The sequence below is a fragment of the Rhea americana genome, unplaced genomic scaffold (genome assembly GCF_003343005.1).
Source record: "Rhea americana isolate MKP2758 unplaced genomic scaffold, rheAme1 scaffold_19, whole genome shotgun sequence".
Lineage (NCBI taxonomy): Eukaryota > Metazoa > Chordata > Aves > Rheiformes > Rheidae > Rhea > Rhea americana.
This window is the reverse complement of record NW_028186038.1, coordinates 4,917,443-4,936,875: the sequence shown is the minus strand read 5'-3', so window position 1 is coordinate 4,936,875 and position 19,433 is coordinate 4,917,443. Positions and strand designations below refer to the sequence as shown.

Genomic DNA, 19,433 nt, shown 5'->3' with positions numbered 1-19,433 from the left:
GTATGCATAATAGATGTTACAATTAAAAGACAGAATGGATAGAAGCATGATAATTCTTGCTGTTATACAGAATCAGCTGAATTGTTTGGAAGAYTGTAATGCTCATCAGCAAGAATATTTAGAATCTGTATAACCCACTGAAATATAGAATTGTTTGCAAAATTCACATCCACCAGAACATCTGTAAAACTTGCTATCAGTTGATGCTAAAAAGCCAGCTTCCATCAACAGTTACCACAGTGTAATTCCAACTGTTATCACACTATAATTGTATGGTACAATAAAAGAGCAGAAGACTGTACCAATAAAGGACAAATTCTGTCTTTTGTGTAATTTCAACATGCGAAAATAATAGTCTTACTAAAACTAGGACATACATGCTGCAATCAAGAACAAGTAGCTGGGCAGGACCCAGTAAATACTGGGTTTATACTTCAATTGCAGTCCCATACTGAAGTCCATGCTCTGATCTTCTCATGGTGACTGCTACACCTATCATGAAACTAAAGCTTTCTGTGTTACTGTCACTTTCATTCTGCAGATATGATTTGACAAGAAATACGTGAACTTCCTAATTTATGAAATAATGTATATAGATATGGTCTTCCTGATTTTTAATTTAGGACATTCAACCACTGTATCCACCAATAGGAAAGCATATTTCAGTCAGCTTAGAAGAATGAATCTGCATGAGAGTAGAATTCTACTGAGTTATCCTTCAATTCAGTATTCTAGGCAGAGATGAACTTCAGTGGGATTTTCTGCACTAAAGTTAAGAGAACAGCATTTGACAGGAGTGACTCCTTCGTACATGCTTATGTTTTGACAAAGGTATTCAATAAGAGCTTTAGGACCTGTATAATCCAAGACAATAGTTCTAAAATACCCAAAGTGCTCAAGTATTACATGTAATACCACTTCCGCTGGCAAAAATCCTTTCTAAGCTAATATTAAAATGTATAATGTTTAAATTACTTCCTATATGACTATTTCTGGAAGGTTGTCCATTTATAGTAAGCTTTCCTTTTGTGTCTAGTATCAGTAATTGTATTATTTTAGTAAAACAGCTATTCTACTGCTTTGTGGTGGTCATTCTGTCATTCCTTGTTTTAACATTCARCTTTCTTTCGTTCCCCCAAAACATGGAGCAACGAATTGTACCAGTGTCTAATATTACTGAATCAGTACAGCACTGTGTCTCATGAATCTGATGATCTAGCTGTACTTCTTAAAAAACGCTTTAAATTGTTTCTGTATCTATGATCTAATATGGTACACTTACATTGCAGGTAAGAATGTGTTGTTTCTTAATGTTAGATCAGGTCATCATGCCCTTACTCTTCAATATGGTAGACTTTTTTTTCTATTTTAYATTTACTAGATCTTAGATTTATCTGATAGTTTCTCTTCTAGATACATTTAATTCAATTAGTAAGAATGTTTACATAACTTAYGGTATTACAAAGCCATATGACCATTCAAGTTACAAAAAGTGTGTTTGCTGTAGAGACATGTCTGATCAGAAATAGTATTTAARAAATAAGTGAAGACAACTAAAATGAAACAAAATACTTGAAGGATGTTTAGTAATACTGAAGTATGCAGAAAATAAAGAGTCTAGAGCTATACTTCAGTTAATTTAGAAGGTTTCTTATGAAATAGAGAAAAAAAACAAATCCTTATTACTATTAGCTTCTTGTAAATGTCACCCTAGCAGGATGTGTGTGTTCTTTTGAACACACAGTTCTCAGTGTAATAACAAGTACTAAGAAAGTGCAATTTAAGTACAAATTCTCGCTTTTTATACTTCTGGRTGCTAGCCAGCTGCTCTCCAGTGCCACTTTGTGCACCGATCAATATCTTCCTACCTCTCTAGCCACCCTACAGRCTTCTCATCTGAATGAGCTGAGGCCAATACTACCGTTAATTTCTGAAATTATTATAAAAAGGATGCATGTTCAGGGTACCATCCATCTTTTCTTTCCTGCCATTGAAGGAGGACATTATTTTAATGTACTTGGACTTCTCAGCTGATAATAACAGTTTTCTGGTGGTTCTCAGGCAAAACCATTCCCAGCTGCCTTGGTACTGTGCAGGTTCCTTCTGGTTTTCCACAGAACAGACAGATTGATTGTTCTGGGGATGTTTCCAGTGAATCAACTCTGCATCTAAGAAAAAAAATACATACTGCTATAAACAGTACTGCACTGGGAGCTGTGAAGGGTGTCCATGGCCATCTTAAGCAGTTGAGGGATATCTTATGCATCCCCAGGAAAAATAATCCAGACCAATTTGTCTGAAGACAGGAAGGACAAAGTCCTGAAGTCATAATACTATTCAGATACAATACAGCCTGTGTTTTTCTGCAAAACATTATTAAAAGCTCTCTACAGTTTTCTTATATGGTGGCTTTAAGAAGTACCTTTGCCTTTTAAAAGAGAAAGGTTCCCTAGAAGAACCTTGTGATTGGTTTGGTTTGGTTTTGTCATTTATTTTTGCTAGAGAATAAGTTTATTGTTACACTCTGGATTTTTTCAACTGCTATTTCCAATACATTCYACCTGTTTCTTCAAACAGAAGGATACTTTGTACAGTGAATACTTGGGGTAGCTAGCCGTTTACTCTGACCAAAATACTTTACCTTAGACTGAGCATCTAGAAACATGTTAACGCCAAAGAAAGTATTGGCAGATTTACTTCAATATTCAGAAGGACTATCTTCAAAATCCTACTAGAGATATATGAACTAATTACAAAATCATTTAGCTAAAAGAAAGGGTTGTCAGAATGACCAGGAGGGAAGGCCAAGATTTTTCTGTGGAGCAATCTTAGCTACTCTATTCTAATTTCTATTCTGTTCACGTCAATTTGAAAACTGAGCTGCCAGGCATTGTTACACCAGAGAAAAGCTGTAGAAGTAAGAATTTTATGAGCTTGTCATTTCAACAAACAGCTTTTTAACTGTCTCAACAGTTCTTGATAATAAAACATCAAGTCAATATCCATTAAACTTTAAATTCTTAGATAGAACTTTTTATCTTTCACTTTTTAAATTGGTTATAATGTAGTTATAATACCAGAAGGAGCAGATATGTCACTTGAGCGTTATTTCATGTTTCTAACTCCATTGAATATTATCTGTCATGATTCATTTCTGGAAAACAAGACCTCAGGGGAAACTAAACAAAAGAAAAAAGGCAGAAGTACCTATAGTTCCTGCAGTTCTAAAGTTGTGCTTTCTATGAAAATGATAGAAACACCATTCAATTTACAGTTCAGACAGAGCTAAATCACAGGCAACTGCACAAGTTTAATGACCATGTTTCAGCACAAGCCTGTACTTCCATGTTTGCCGAAACTAAGCTTATTTATTCTTCTATTGTAATCATTTGCAGTTCCAAAATTCAGCACCAGCTGAACTGGACAAAACAAGAAATGTAAATGCGTTCTCTTAAAAATATTTGATAATATAAAGGATGATGTCATTTATGCATCACAAATCATAGGCAAGTTTAGGTTGGAAGGGACCTCTGGAGTTCACCTAGTCCAACTTCTTGCTCCATGTGTGGTTAACTTCAAAGTTGCTTAGGACCCTATCCCTAAAGAAAACAGGAATTACTTAGTATAGAGACATTCTTACCGTGTCTGCCAATATTGCAGATTCAAGTCTGCTATGAAAARCAGATTTAAAAAACTATCTAGAAACATAACCATATCTTTAAATCAGGTAATTTGGCACATAAATGTGTGCACTCATGACAAATAATAATGGCCATAATTCATTGACATATCTAATTGGCGTTCCACCCATTACAGAATATCTTCAGGTCACAYCTGGCATACTAAGGGAACTAAATCCAGCTATAATAGTTGATAAAGTCTTTTCACAACTCAGAATCTCTAATAATTTCTGGTCTGATACTGTAAGAAGTTTTGAACATTTAGGAGCCTAAAGTTATTCTTTTGGTAATAAAGCTAACCTATAACTAAGACCTCATCTGTCCTCAAATACTCACATTTCCAAAACAAGGAAAATATCGCTGAATTTTCTGCCTAGGAATTAATGTAACTAGAAGAAATCTTCTATTTTAGAAATGCTTAGCTAGCAAGACACAATTCTAGAAAATCATCCTTTTTAATTAAGATTTYTTCCAAGAGGTTCCTTGTGCATTACAGCTGAATTCACTTATACATTGCCTTGAATGTGGASCTCATGTGATAGAATAATCTGCATTTATTCAGTAAACTTTTTTTTTTCTGTGTTTTGGAAGTAACAGATTTATTCCACTGAAATTTTCCAGACATTATTCTAGAAGTACTGAAATTAACAGTTCTCTTAGATAAAAAAGTAAGTGAAGTATATCTAGTGACAGAAGAATTAGTAATGAAATAGAGGGATTTATAAGTCCCTTGTTTTGATTTGAATAGAGCAATAGTTGTTACTGACTGATGTGAATAACATTAATATTCTGGTTTGCATCCTAAAGAAGAATTCCGTAACATTTTAAGTGTATCATGTTTACCAGATCTATTGGCAAAATCCTTGAAACTTTTTATAATTTGAAATTATCAATATCACTTGTTATATGTGACTTTTTAAATGAGTTCTTTTGTCCATAATGAACCATACTTAATTAATTGGAGGATAGAGATAAAATTCATTGTGACTTTAAATTAATCATTATTTTATATGTTAAAACAACCTGTTTCACATGTTCTCTTCAAAATGCTTGAAGTTTTCTCAGATTTATTAATTGCATTTTCTATGTATTTCTGCACATTTTTAATCTACTAACTTTGCATGAGTACCCACAATTCAAATTCAACCTCAGCCATTGATTTTGATTACACATAGAAATTATCTGCTTGGTTTATTTTCCTTCCAGATTGAAATGTGACCATATAAATTTGACTGCATTGGAACCTTTATCTAGGGGAGCTTGACTCACTTTCTCAGCTCTTCTTTTGTACCTACCTTTTCAGCAAATGTTGTTATTCACCCACTGCAAGAGGAACTGCAAAATTTCCTAGCAGTCACCACTGATTTTCTGCAGTATTATCCCCTGACAGCTTCTCAAGTGCAGTTGCATTTCCAATTACAAATTATTCCTGCACCTGCTGTAGGAACCTTAGGGAAGGTCCCATGCTTGCTTCATATCCAGTCACTGTCTGTCTTCTCAGAGATCACTCTGTATGCTCTTATGTTCCACTGAATCTAAAATGACCTCCTCAAACTATTCATTTTTCTTAATATCAATTACTTTCCCCATAATTAGAACTTGCATATTAAAATCTCTATTAGTCTCTGCCTGTTCAGTCATGATTTCCCCTACAACTGCAAACATTCAGATCCCCAGAGACACCACAGAAAGAAAACAAATTTATAACATAGCAACAACACAACCCAGCTTCCCTTGTCCACAGACCAATCAAAGTAAATTATTTTTGTCAGTCCTCAGACTCTAAAGCATGGACCTTCATTCAAAGTAAATTCCCCTGATCCTCAATGGAATTCTTTCCTCTTCCCTCTGGACTTACCAATTCTCTTACCTTCCTGTGCAATTCACAGATTTTTTTTTTCCTTATGAAATCCAAATATAATTGTCCTGTCAGACTCCCTGGGCACTTCTGACTTGCAAGCCCTCTGTCTGTCCCTGTTCCTTCTGACTGCCCTTGTATTCAGGATCCTAAAACACACCTTTTTCTTCCACTGTCTTACGGAGTCTGTCTTCCTTTCCCTTGCCCTTTCTTTAATCTCCACTACTACTCCTTTCGCAGCCCTATTTAGACTGGGTCTTCATAAAGCTGCAGGCAAGAGATCTCTCATAATCCTTTGGTGGTAAACATATTCTGTAACGGGTAAGTGTGTCTAGATGGTGCCAGTCAGAGTAGTTCCTCCTTCAAACAGCAGATGATCCCTTTGCAATTACTGATATCTTCTAATTGCACTGGCTTCTGTACTAATCCCGTTTCATTTCCCTTAATGTTCATCAGAGTTAAATAAACAGTATTTCTCTTCTTTTTCTTACCAGTCTCAGTCTTGCAGCCCCAATCTCAAATACTTGCTTCATCCACGCTAGCAACAGAGGGCACAGACTAATTCATTGAAAGGTCATATTACTGAAAGGTCAGTGTTTTACTTTATCACAGTATCGTGTTAACTTAAACACGTTGCTGTAGTTTCTGTTACTGCTGCTAATATATTCATTCAGTCTATTATAGTTTAAAAAAGAGATGTTAACTGCATTTCAGAATACAGTTTCCATGTTATAAGAAAAATTAATCTTATACAATTCATTACTGAAATGCATATAAACTAAATGTAGAACTGATACAAATTAAACGACCATCATTTGTAGTAAGCAATGTTTTTACTAACATGAGCAAAAGTAACATATTATACTTTATAGATGGCAGATGTCTTTTTTGTGTGGAATATTCTTTAACTAGTACAGGCTGCAAATAGACTGCTTATAAACAGGATGCTTTGGGTATGCTTGAACTTTGCCAAGTCCTCTAAAGTGGGGAAAGTGTCAGCATGACATTCCTGTTACTTATTCACAGATTTTAAAAACTTTATTAGCATTCCTCAAAATGTTTTTTAATTCTTAAGATACATCTATATAAAGCATTAATGAATTCTGGTAAGTCTCATTAATTATTTTACTAGAAAGGCAAATTGACTGCCTTCTCTTAAAGAAAAAGGCAATTACAACAAGTTGGTGTAACAGTTTTTAACGAATTACAACAAATTCTGTAAAGGATTGTCACTCCTTGACACTTCTTAGCCAAAGAATAGCAGAACTGCTCTTTTAAGAAAGTTAACCTCTGCCCTTGAAGGCGGCAGCAGCAGCAACACAGAGAAGGAAGCCGAGCCTGCTCATAGCAGCCACGTGCCGTGCTGGGTGTAAATGCTGTGATCTGGATGCTCAGGCCAGCCCCTCCCAGCAACGCAAGGGAAGGAGTCCCTTCAGTCTCCTGCCACCTATGACTTCTTCCCACCCACATTGCCACTCTAGTCCAATGAACTATTAAACTGAACACGGTGCCTTGCAATTGAACCACTTTTAAGCCTCGGTTTTACTCCCTCTAGTGTTTCACAACTTTTCATCTTGGAATGAGTAGTTTTCTTGATAAACTGATGGCTTGCTTTCTCTTTTTACCAATTTGGTAAACTACTTCAGTAAAGCCCCGGAATGCATTTTAGCTCATCAGCTCTTCCAATTTGGCGTATAATTATTTGTTCAGTTTAAGGTTCAGCACACCTTTGACTCAACAGTATTTGTTCAAGTATGGCAGCCAACAAAAGGCTTTTTAACGACATCAAAATCTGTCCAAGTGACAACAGGTGGTCAAGCACAAATGCCTATGTTTTCTAATGTCATGTGTGTTTCAGTTTACTTCAGTATGTGAACATGGCAGTTATGCTTGAAAATACTACCTTCAGCTTTGAAGAAATTATTTTCTTCAGAGAGAAAAGATTGAAGAAAAGATTTTCTYCAAAATATACCTGCAGATACTCGATAAACGCTCCTTTGGGTCTGAGGAAAGATCTGTCAGATTTTCAAAGCGTAAGCCCTTCAATTTAAAATCCAAGTCAGCTAAGCATTACTGAACGCCAGGACCCTGAGCCAGTGCTGGCCAGTTTGACGCATAGCTACGGAGCAGTCTCTCAAGCCCAACAGGGCATATTCGCTAATTAAGCACCCCGGGCCATTGCCAATGAGTCTGAAAGCTTCACAGACTGTCAGTGCCTCAGCAGTTTAAGTCGTGGTAGTGAGCTCGAGGCCGTTTACTGAAACTAGCACGCTTCTGCCTAGGACACAAAGGTACTACAAAAGGGTAGTAAAACTCCATAAAAATGCCTTTGTTGAAACCTTGACAAAATTTAACTCTTTTTGGAGGTATCCTAATTTGCACTCTTGTTTTTTATGACAAACRGGGTGACAATTTGAGGAACCTTCCAAATAGCACAGATTTATTGTTTCCCTGATTCTGCTAGCTGGGCACAGAGCACCAGCACAGGCTTTATGGCAGTCCTTATCCTAAATCTGCAGTTAGATGGCTCCAGATCAGTTGAAGTATCTTTGGTTTCAGGTTGCTAGTGGCAACATGCTTTCAGTGTCAGAACTCCCATACCTTGAAGAGAACAGTAACATCTATAACATGCAAGTTGATTTGTTGTATGTGGCTTTTATATGAAGTTACATATTTTGAGGTTTACTACAAGTCTCTTGAGCCATGATGACTTTTCACTGGAGATCATAGGATCAGACATAGAAAGTAGTGGCTACTGTGCCTGTTCTCTAGAGTAATATTCAGAATTGGGTGAGGGGAATGTTAAGTAATGAAAATGTTTATGAAGATAAAAAAAAATCTTCAGGTACTCATTCTATTCAAGACACTAGCACACTGTTACTGAATAGACTCAATGATCCACTACAGCAAAAAAACATATATATATAGCTTTTAAAAACCATTGTGATAGGAAAATAGTAATGTCTCTTGGATAATTCACAAAGCTTTAAAGAATGATTCAGGCTCTCCAGTAAGTTGATGAAAACAGCTGTTTTGATTTTCTACCAACAAAACTAAAAGCTAAACCTGAAAAAAGATGCACTATAGGATAATCATTAACCAGTGATGTTCAAAATTTAAAATTAAGATGGCAGCACTGAGTCAATTAATGATATTTCTTAAGCTTTATATGAGATATATCCATAGTCCCAGCTTTGCTTTGTTGCAGGGGTTTCACAAGTGCTTTCCTAACACCCTACCTGCCTTTTCTCTAATTCCTGTAAATTGTTTTGCTTATTTGAATATCCCTAATGACTTTCTACCAGCTGGGAAAAAACATTTTATTTTAATATTAAAACTGTCAATCTTTAAGAGGGAAAGAATGAGAAATCTCTATCCAAAGCCCTACTCAAAAATCTCAACTTCATTTAAGTTTGAAGAGACCCTGGGATTTCGACCACTACAATGTCAGTGTTATAATATCAAAAGTGTAACTATCGCAGTTCTTAACTGGCAAATCAGATATCTATCATAGGTAAAAGTTTGGCAATAACTTGTCATTTATTTCATTTTAATTTAGAATGTGCAGAGTAATTTTCCATTTCCAGTATTTAATCACTTCACACTCAAAAGTTATTTTCCCCTCTACTACATTAATGGGAGCTTGAAACAACGTTACCTAATAATTGACTCTCTGTATGAAACTTTTTTTTCTATCTGAGCAGCCAAAAGTAATTTTTGAAACTGGTGATTAAGCCCTCTAATTATCTCAGAAAAACAGACGTTATCTCTTTTACAAGCATCCAAACTGAGCACATGGGTCGACTGATTTACTAAATTTGACATGAAATTTTGAGCCAGGGCTGAAGGCTTCTTTTTTTGTCCTTTAACAATAGAGCTGTATTTTTCCTATGGATTCTGATAAATCAAATAGCAATATCTCCTAAAGAAAGAGTTTGTATGTAAAGCTACAGTTACATAAGTACTTAAAAACAGCAATTCAGAGTCAGAACACAGTCCTCTGGATTTTAATCCTGTCTAATCCTTTGGGTCTTTGCAACTTTTGTTTCACAGTCATTCCAAATACAGTTTTTCGGATCAGTGGATTTTATACAATATGAGGTTTTCTTTGCACCCTTGTGAAAGAGGGCTAACTCTTGCTTCTCTTGTTGAGGTAAGACAGGGTTTACTGTACATCTGAAACTGAGAGGAGCAGTATTTTCAAAAGTAACTGTCACTAATGCCTCCCTCCAGGGAGTCAGATTTTTAGACCACAAAGATCAGTCCCTCTCCGCAAATCAGGCGCTTGGCACCAAACCTCCGAAGTCCATTGCATGGACAGCAAGCCATTCTAACATTCAGCCATTATTAATGCTTTAAAATCTTAGGCAAGATATCTGGCATATACGGCTGCCTCCTCCGTCCAGGAATTATGAAGATTACTCTTCCAAGGAAAAGCTCATAATAAAATGAAGTGACTCTTTAGCTGTACAGTGATTTTAACAAATAGCAACAACTTAGCAGAAATTGATATTAAAGTTAATAATACAACAATTTTTTATTTCAATAGCCACACAGCCAGCAAGACTACACTTTACATATTCAGAAATAATAAAATCATATTGGTTTCATCCCTTTCCCTCAATTAATTAAAAACACAGCTTATGTTCCAGTTAAAAATATGTATATAAAATATGGTAAATTTTATAGAAACTTCCAGTGCAACTGTTAAGCATTTCCGATAACTGATGTAGCCAAGGAAAAAAACATTCATTCATTTTATAGGAAACATCTCTCTAACCCTCAACTACTACCTCTGTGTTTACTCTGGGGTTATTTTAGAACATCTTAGCTGTTAGGCAAGTTAGATGAGATATCCTAGATCTGAAAATCCCCAAACAAGAGTTGCCAGCACCTTGATGGACAATACACAATGCCACTGGCTCTCTTAAATGAACAAACAGAAGAATCATGCAAATGCTTTTGGACTTCAAACTAATCTCATTAATAGAATACAGTAGTCTTTGTCAGCTTCAGTAAGAATTTCTATAGCACTTCTCATAATATTTTGAAAATCTTTAAGCCCGCATAATGTTCTTCAGAATGCAGCTTTTTCCTAACTACCGTGTAACATGAAAGATTGCATTCCAATGTTAGCATGAACATATGTGTTCTCTTAGATCCAAATTTCTCTTTAAATACCCTAATTGAGTGATTATTCCTAGAAGCACTTGAATATGTAAAAGAAGGCAAGTAAAAATGTACTCCTATCCGTAAAGGAGATGAAGTGCCCTGCACATATTTAAAGTAGGTTGATGGACGAAGAAGAGCTCTAAATTTAGTCTCTACTGCAGCCTCTTCCATCTCAGGAAGGTTCCACACAATGCAAATGTACTTGCTTTATGTTCTTTAGTCTGATCTCTGTGTCACCCCTATAGATAACATTCTTCTACCTTGTAATATATTTGCAGAATCAGGCCTTATCACAAAATGTCAGTATTTTCTCTTCAACCCCACAAAATGGGTGACTGACAAAAATGGCTCAAGGCAACAACCTGCAGCAGAATGTCCACTCTGCATACACCTGAGAAGGTGAAAATCAGCTTCTCTAGCCAAAACAGCCCTGTCTCCTGCTAGCAGAACTCTTTCTAGTCCTTTTGCTAGAGACTGGATAGGAGCAGGGGAAGTGTTGTACGGTGTTTCTCCAGCCATTCACATCCATAGTTGTCTGTGTCTAAAATAAGAGAAGGAACTCTAGAGGCCAAAGAGATGCAAGAAGATGTACTACTGGAAAGCCATGGGTAAATGGGTGAGAAGTTGATTCATTATGAGGGTGAGGAAGAGGGTAGTTCTAAGAGGGGGAATAGCTGAGGGTTAGGAGACCATTTTCTAAAACATAAATGATTCTTCTAAGCTAGAATCTTTTCCATCTGAAACACTAATACTTTTGTTCTGAACTAAAACACCCCCGCAGAACTCATAATCCCTTTCTGGTTGTGCAGAATCTATGAGGACCCTGCTGATCCCTTACTTAAGGATTCTTTTGCTCTTTGCCCACCACTGCCCTTTACGTTACCAGTAGATCGTACTACAGTCTCCACTGCATGATTTGCCCATGCTTGCGATACATCTTGCATGAGATTTGGCAGCTGGGCAGCTTTACACAGACTGAAAATGAGATGGATACAATTCAGTTTTACAAAGAATAGAACTGGATCAGATGCAACGAAATCCATACATTGTATTACTGCTAATGTAGTCTAAGCTTTTTTCCAGACAGCCTCCTATCGATTATTAATATTTATTGTCTTGTAGACCCCAGTCATTTCTTATCCATACCTATGAGAAGCACCAGAATGCAGGGCTGCAGGTGACATGCCTCTACCTCTTTCTGAACAGCACTTAAACAAATTGTGAAAGGATAACAGTTTTTTGGAAGTGAATTAAACCCTTTTTTATTGTTGAAATAAGGTGTCCAGTGTCAATAGAAGTTGTGTTTATTTAGTTGTTCTTTTCTTTATCTCTCCCTGGGCCAAACACAGATGCACCAACAATAGGGATACTGTAGAAATAACAAATACTTAAAACACACTGAACCAAAGTGAACTGAATTCAGTATTATTTTTACCCATCTGAAAAGTTGAATGAAATAATTGTTAAACAGTATCAACCTATCACATTTAGATTGGAAATACATACGTGTTTATTTGCCTCTGTGACATCCTGCTTTTCTTTTTACAAATTCGTAGGGTTTTTTTTCCATCAGCTGCACTGCGTACTCACAATTTTTCATAAAAGTCTGTCAATAATAACACGCACATATGGTGTCATTTCAATTTTTTCATTAGTCCCTAAAGATCCATCCTTCCCTTAGCAGAAATCCAACAAAAAGCTACAAAGCTAAAGTTTTAGTTGGTATTTCCATGGACTAATTCAGCTGAGGAACATGGTATGAGCCACAAATCAAATAAGAGAACAGCCCTTCCAAAATGTAATTTGGACCGTAGTGCAGGTAATTACTTCAGGTTTTTGGCAGTCCACAAGGTAGCCTAAGAAACCTTCATATTGGCTATCTGCTATAGCTATGTGCTTCCCACATGAATCATGTTTCCCACCAAGTGTATGCCCAAATATCATACTGAACCCGCGTAATGCTTTAAGATTGGAAAGAGATGACATTGTAAAACTGCTATTTTCTTGTTCCACTGACCCATATCCTGCACTCAGGCTTTTTTTCTGATATAGTATATACCATTTCTAAGATGTCACTTGCCTTTTGTAAAAAATAAAATAGATGATATTCTACTCAGATGTGGAATTAGTTTACTTTGGTGCCATCTCAATAGCTGATACATTGCTTTATTTTCACAGGTCATGGACTGTGCAATGCCTCTGATTGGTGAGCATCAGACTGAAGACAGGCAACATATAACTGAACTAGTCGTAAGCAAAATGAACCAAATGTTGTCCAAAACTCCTATACCATCTCCTCAGAGACCCACCGCCACTCAGCAGCCTCAGGTAGGAAACCTTTTTTAAAAAAAATATAGCGACTTACTCTATAATTTTAAGCTCAGATTTTTCCTCAAAGAATTTGGTTGGAAAAGTACGCTCACATACCATAAACTGCCAGTTTGCAGGAACCTATCAGCATGTTACAGAGGTTTGTCATGTTTAAGTGAGATTATCTCCAGAGATAATTAAGCAGTGCAGGTAGTATGTTTTATTAATGTGGTTCTACACATAAATGAATAACTGGATTCAGTGAATTACCAGGCTTTGTATTATTTCCTTCTAGTCATATCTGCATAAAATATCATGGAAATTTAAATATCATGGAAATAATAGAAGCGCTGTTGTAGACATCCTTTGCTCTCAGGATGTCAGCAAAAATGCTAGGACAGTAGTTGTTCTTGTGCGTTTGTGAGAAGTAAATTACATGATAATTTGTGTTGCAATTCAGGAAAATGCTTTTCAAACCTAGGAAACACCTGAGGTATGTTTAGCATACTAGAAAACTTATGTCAAAGGTTGCAAACAGATGAACTTGCATTTATTTTATTTTACATGGTCTGATGGTGTAAGTATGGGGTCCATAGAATTCTTTCCCTGCCCTTGCTACCAGCTTGCTTTCCAACTTTGGAAATCACCTTTATGTTTCTATTTCTGTGCTTACAACACGCGAAGTTTATTTTATTGACCCTTTAAGTAACTTCTGAGAATATGATATATTTGCACAATGTTCTAAGAACATAAAAGTGCTACATAAATGAATGCTTAAATAGCATCTTTTATGGGTTTACAGGCTAGGCAGCAGGTATGATCACAGCAGCATGATCAGCTACAACTTCCATGTACTTTTAATACACTGGAAGAATAAACCATAACAATACATTCTGAGCGTAACGCATTAAGAGCTGTATTGTTGATCGCTACCAGTGCAGCTCCATGGTGATCAGTTAAGCCACAGAACAAGCCAAACTAGAAGACAGGAATTACCAAGCCTAAGTCAAGAATCTATTTTTACTCTAAGTAGGCTTCACACCAGGTAAACAATTTGAAAACAACTTTGTGGCATACCTCAGGCAGACTAGTTCTTGAGGGAGAATGACTAATTTGTTCTTCAAATATCTCATCATGCTTTAAGTTATAAAAATACACCATCCCACATAAAGAAGTGGTGTGGCTTCTATTTATAGTACAGCCACTTGAAACTAAGCACAAAATTGTTTCAACCACGTAACCACATACAATGGAGAAGTTTCCATCTAACATGACTCAAGTCCATTGTAAAGGGCACCTAAAAAGAGGGACATGGAGAGGAAAAAATAAATTACTTTATGCCCAAATGTATTTTATTTTAGGTCTAACAAATTAGCCATATCTTTAAATGAAGTAAAAAGACAATTATAGAGTTGCCCAAAACATGCAAATTGACATAAAGCAAAACTTGCAACAAGAATGGGCAGATTCTCAGTCAGTTCTCTCCAATTAGAGCTGTTAATATTTCACATTCTGGGGGAAAAAAAGTAAAGACCCGAGTAGGCATGCTTCCCTGGATTTCAAAGAAGGCAAAAGCAGAGCAGCATTTATGATATTGCCATCATCCAAAGATTATCTGTTGTGTGTGAATTGGGTATTTACTCACTTTTAAAGAAAACTTCATATGTAAGACCAGGTCCAGAATGAAATTAGCACACAAAAGCAACCTTTTAAGGAAATTCATAAATTTAGTCATTGCTGCAACCCATCATGTGCAAAAAAAAAGTTTTCTTCCTTCCTAAGAAAAATGTGGATGAACCAAAACATATTTGCTGTCTAGCTGCTGAACTTCCATTAGTTTTCTCCTAGCTTAGTTTATGTTACTGAAGAATTCAGCCTTTGCTAGCAGCAACAGGATGTTGCCTTTTCCTTTTCCTATTTGTTATTTATTATGGATTGCAGTTGATCAGAAAATACCTGCAGAATGTTTGCAGTATTTGTTGAGAGGTTTTCTTCTCAGATAATCAGATTCTGCTTCCTTAAAATTTGCCATGTCAAATTATCCATCAGTTTAAGACAGACAAAGGGGATCTGAATTTCCTCAGAAAATACCATTTGCAAATACCTATTAGTCTAGTGAAATTTAAGGGAAGATCATTAAATAGATCTAGAGTATTTAAAATACATACCTTCCCTTGTACAGGTAATTTTTGCTTTTCTAAGAATAAAATCAATCTGTTGAAACAACCTGTCTCTGACATCTTTGAGCAGTTTTCTTTTAATCTGAGAAATTATTTCCTAATCTTCAGAAATATAGCCCATTCATTCGGGGGGCAGGGGATAGATGGATACTGCATATTTCTGCAGATCCTATAAAAGCCAAGGCCAGTAATGTATCCAAAATAAAGTATGTGCATGTGTATGTATGTTCTTAGAGACCAAAGTATTATCGAAGAGTAATGTGTGCTTTTTGTTACTTCTGCTTTTAGATGAACAGTTTACAGTCAATAGTACAGTTATACACGTGCCGAGTTTTGAATTCCCTTATTATCTGCATGTTTGTTTTAGTTATTTACAGCGTACCCACTACTGTGACATTGGGTGCCTCATACATAAAAGAAAACTTCAGTTTATAAATGCCTTCAGTGGGCAGTAGTGCTAACCCTCTTCCAATTAACTAGTCATCCATCAAAAAACAAACCAAAGATTAGGAAAATAAGCCTTTGTTTAGAGCCATGCTGCCAAATCTTGATGGTAATGATTGGCCTTGTGATATGTTCTGAAGGCTAACAAAGTTCTCCCTGTCAGAGTGCCAGAAGGAGCAAATTCCAAAGGCAAGGACCTCCAACAATGTCCTGCTTATGTTGAAACCTCAGAAGTGCAGATCCTGCACTTTAAACTCGTCTTTAAACCCATTTACTCTAATCTAAGCTATCAGACATGTGCATGCATATATATACTTTTAATATTTTATATACTTTTAATATACATATAAAAAGCACTCACTAGGCTCTATAACATAACTTGTTACACAGGTACACAGAATGGCAGAGAATTAATATGTGAATGAGAAAAGGTGTTTGCACTTACTTGTGTTGCACCTTACCTCACCTGATGCTGGCTGCAGCCAACAGACTGTGTCATGCTTTTTGCTTGTGGTCCCAGGCTATAGTTTACTGCATACCTTTGACAGCATGATCCTACCGTATTGGGATAAAAAGCAGTTCTTAATTTCAGGAGTCAAAGCTTGCCAGTTTTGCTTTTATCAGCTATTTTAGGAGTCTTTCCACTGCAAAGAAAAGAAGTAGTCTCTGGACTTAGGGAAGTTCTGTCTGATCTAACTATATATGGTCAAAAAGTCTCCTTCAAATTAATTTTTAATTAGTAGGAGTCCAGTTAAACTTTGTTGATGGTATTTTCTTTGAAATCAACTAGTATTTGTAGCCCCCAAAGTTAGGTTATTTCCATTTCTTTTAAAAACATGACAGATTTTTTAGTGAAAAGCAAGATGAAAATATATCATAGAATCTTTTACAGGAATATTATTAAAACAGCTGTTTTCCATGAGACAGACTAAAGTCCTGGTGCTCTACTTACAGGCAATAAAATAATGGAAATTTAGATTTTCCTCCTTTTTTATCCTCTTTTAATAGTTTTGATAGAACTCTTGAGATATCTTTGTCATTTCCTAAAATCTGAACCAGTAGGTTAAAATAGCCCGTAAAGCATTCTAGCCAATGGAATCACAAAAGTTACCCTGGAAACAAGAGTTATCATTGCTGTGTCTCCATCTGCTGATAGGAAAGATCCCTGCTGAAATTTCTGCTGTTTGGATTTGCAAGACTATTTGCAGATGGTGGTCAGTGCAAACTATTTCATGCTTTTTTCTGTGGCAGCATTTGTTTATAAAACTGTAGCTGTATATCAAGTTATGACATGAACTGTGATGAAGTAAATTCTATGTACAATAATAAACTGTGCGTAAATTTTATGTTAACATACAAATGCTTAAAGTAATATTCATATTTCAAGCTAAGAACAATCATATTAGGGAAGTGTTATCTCAGTACAGCACTCTGTCAAGGCCGTATTGGATTATCCACAAAAGAGAAAGGAACCTTACATCCTTCATGGAAGGAAGGAACATATGCACCAGAGGCACAATATCCTTAACCACGCAACATCACAAAGAGCACAGCATTACCGAATATATCTTGGTTCCGTTCTCTTTAAAAGAAAGAAGTAATACACCAGTAATAAAGCAATAAACAGTGCAGAAGTAAAGAGGCCAGTGCTTTAAATGATTTGAGACAGGAATACTGGAACCTGAAGTATTTCTTTTCTTAACCTAATTTTCTAACATTTGTAAATACCTTCTCCGCTCTTCACCTGCAGACAAGTTTTAGTACAATACGTTAAGTTCAACTGAGACCGGGATCAAGGAGCCCTAACTCAGCATATAGATCTGTTTTAATTTATTTTCATTTTTCCTTTATTCTCTTTATTTTCCTCATTCTTTATTCACTGATCTTTTATGTGATTTGATTAGAACCAAGTAGTTATCTCCAGTTTGATTTTTCTGTGTTCAGAGAGAAAATTAAGCCAAATATGGATTACGCAGAAAATATCACTAGCATAGATAACAAAAAGTATTAATTCCGTAGAGAAAAGCAAAGCTAGTTCCCTATTCACTTGCTTCCATAAGAGTAGTCACAGTTCTATTCCGTCAGTTGTATTTGCTGTTTTTTTAATGCAGACTGCTTATAACGAGCAGCAATTTGTTTCAAATCACTGAAGCTTTTATGGTAGCCGGACAATACAATTACTTGATTTGAGCTTAACTGAAGGGGAATGCACTTAATTCAGAAGGATCTTAGTAATCCATGGTGGAGTTATATGGAAATCTAGAATTCAGTATTATTTTGCTAATTGGGAGAAGTAAGCTCCTCCACAAACACCCAGGTGTGGGCCTCACCTCCAAAAGACTTTCTGCTGTGCACATTCCCATACAAGTTTACTTGAAGCRTTAACAGCTGATGACTGGAAGAGGAGCACAGCCATGATCTGTAGATTTGCTACAGCTGTATATCATCTTTTTGGACACCTGACAATAAACCTACTTGCATTAAGCCAGGCTGTATTCATGCCATGGATTAACACCACCACCAAGAAGTTTCCTTATGTCACAGTTCCTTGGCACTTATTTGCAGGAACATATTTTTCTTCCTCATATCTAGAAGGCAAGACTGCCTAACAAATAAACAAATTAAAGGGCCATATTAAATCATTCTGCATAGATGAGGATGTATACAGAGTTCGAGTATCAATAGCTGAAAACCCTGCTGAACTGGAGCAAAGCAAATTGCTCCCTAGTGTAATTAGGTCACTACTAGAAGACAGCAGGGGTCATTTAAGAATATTTTAGCCTTAAGGAGGTTGCCAGATGCTCTAAAATAATTGTGTGCCATTCCTMAAACCATGTGTGCTGTATTTCTTTCTCTTAGGAAGACATTTAAACGGAGAACAAGGCGGCAGTGCAGTTATTTTGCATGGCATCGTATGGCTGTAAAGTTGATGTACCTAGATGTGTGGAGTAAAATCTGATGAAACATCAGATCTTAAATGTGCTCAGAGATTAGCCTGACTTTCTCTCTGACCAGGGCTCCACGGCAGGAGCTCAGAGCCCCTTGAAGGGGGCATTATATTACTTTATATAAACACAACAGCATACTTTGTCAGTGAACAAGTAGTGTATATATTTAGGTATTAATTGACCATATTCTGTAGTCCGTATTAGCAGTCAATAGGGTTTTTTTCTATTGAACGTTTACCTGAGAAAGTACGTACGCATGTTGAGCACCATCAGTGACTTTAGACAAAAACTACTACTCTTCACTACTTTCACTGTCTCTCTGTCTCCAAGTTCTTTTAAATCATACTACCTAGTAAGCAAAGTACTGTTCATATTAAAATGCGTATTGACTTACTGTTGCAAGGAAAAGGAAAACTAGCAAGCAGCAACTAAGTCTTCCTAAAAATACTGACAGAGAATCTAAAGCAATATCATCAAAACTCATTAGGAAAAATGAAAAATATTGCTATATACACCATATACATGGTGTATATACATGGGACTATATACACCATGCAACATTTTAAAAAATGCCTTTCAAARGTTAGGAGGTTAGGATAAAAGCTATTCTTAAAACAAATGTTAAAACAGTTTTTAAAAGTCATTTCACTATAATCATCTTTTTTACTACAGTGAGTTTTGATAATTTGACTCATAGCGACATCTTGTGGTCCATAATCTTTTTGGATGAGTGATTTTTTTATATATTATTTAGTATTATATCATATTACATCCTATCATAGAACCTGTATCAGACTAAACAAGAAACTGCGTATACATTTTACAAATACTAAATGCTCCC

At 36.0% G+C, this 19,433-nt stretch overlaps 1 protein-coding gene across 1 annotated transcript in view; it reads left to right on the top strand.

The window, feature by feature from the left end:
• The window catches only part of SYN2 (synapsin II), a 183,131-nt gene that overhangs the window by 146,531 nt on the left and 17,167 nt on the right, over nt 1-19,433 (top strand). The window contains exon 11 of the mRNA XM_085302561.1: nt 12,889-13,038. Within this exon, the coding sequence (XP_085158687.1) occupies nt 12,889-13,038 (150 nt within the window). The remainder of the gene's footprint in view (nt 1-12,888; nt 13,039-19,433) is intronic.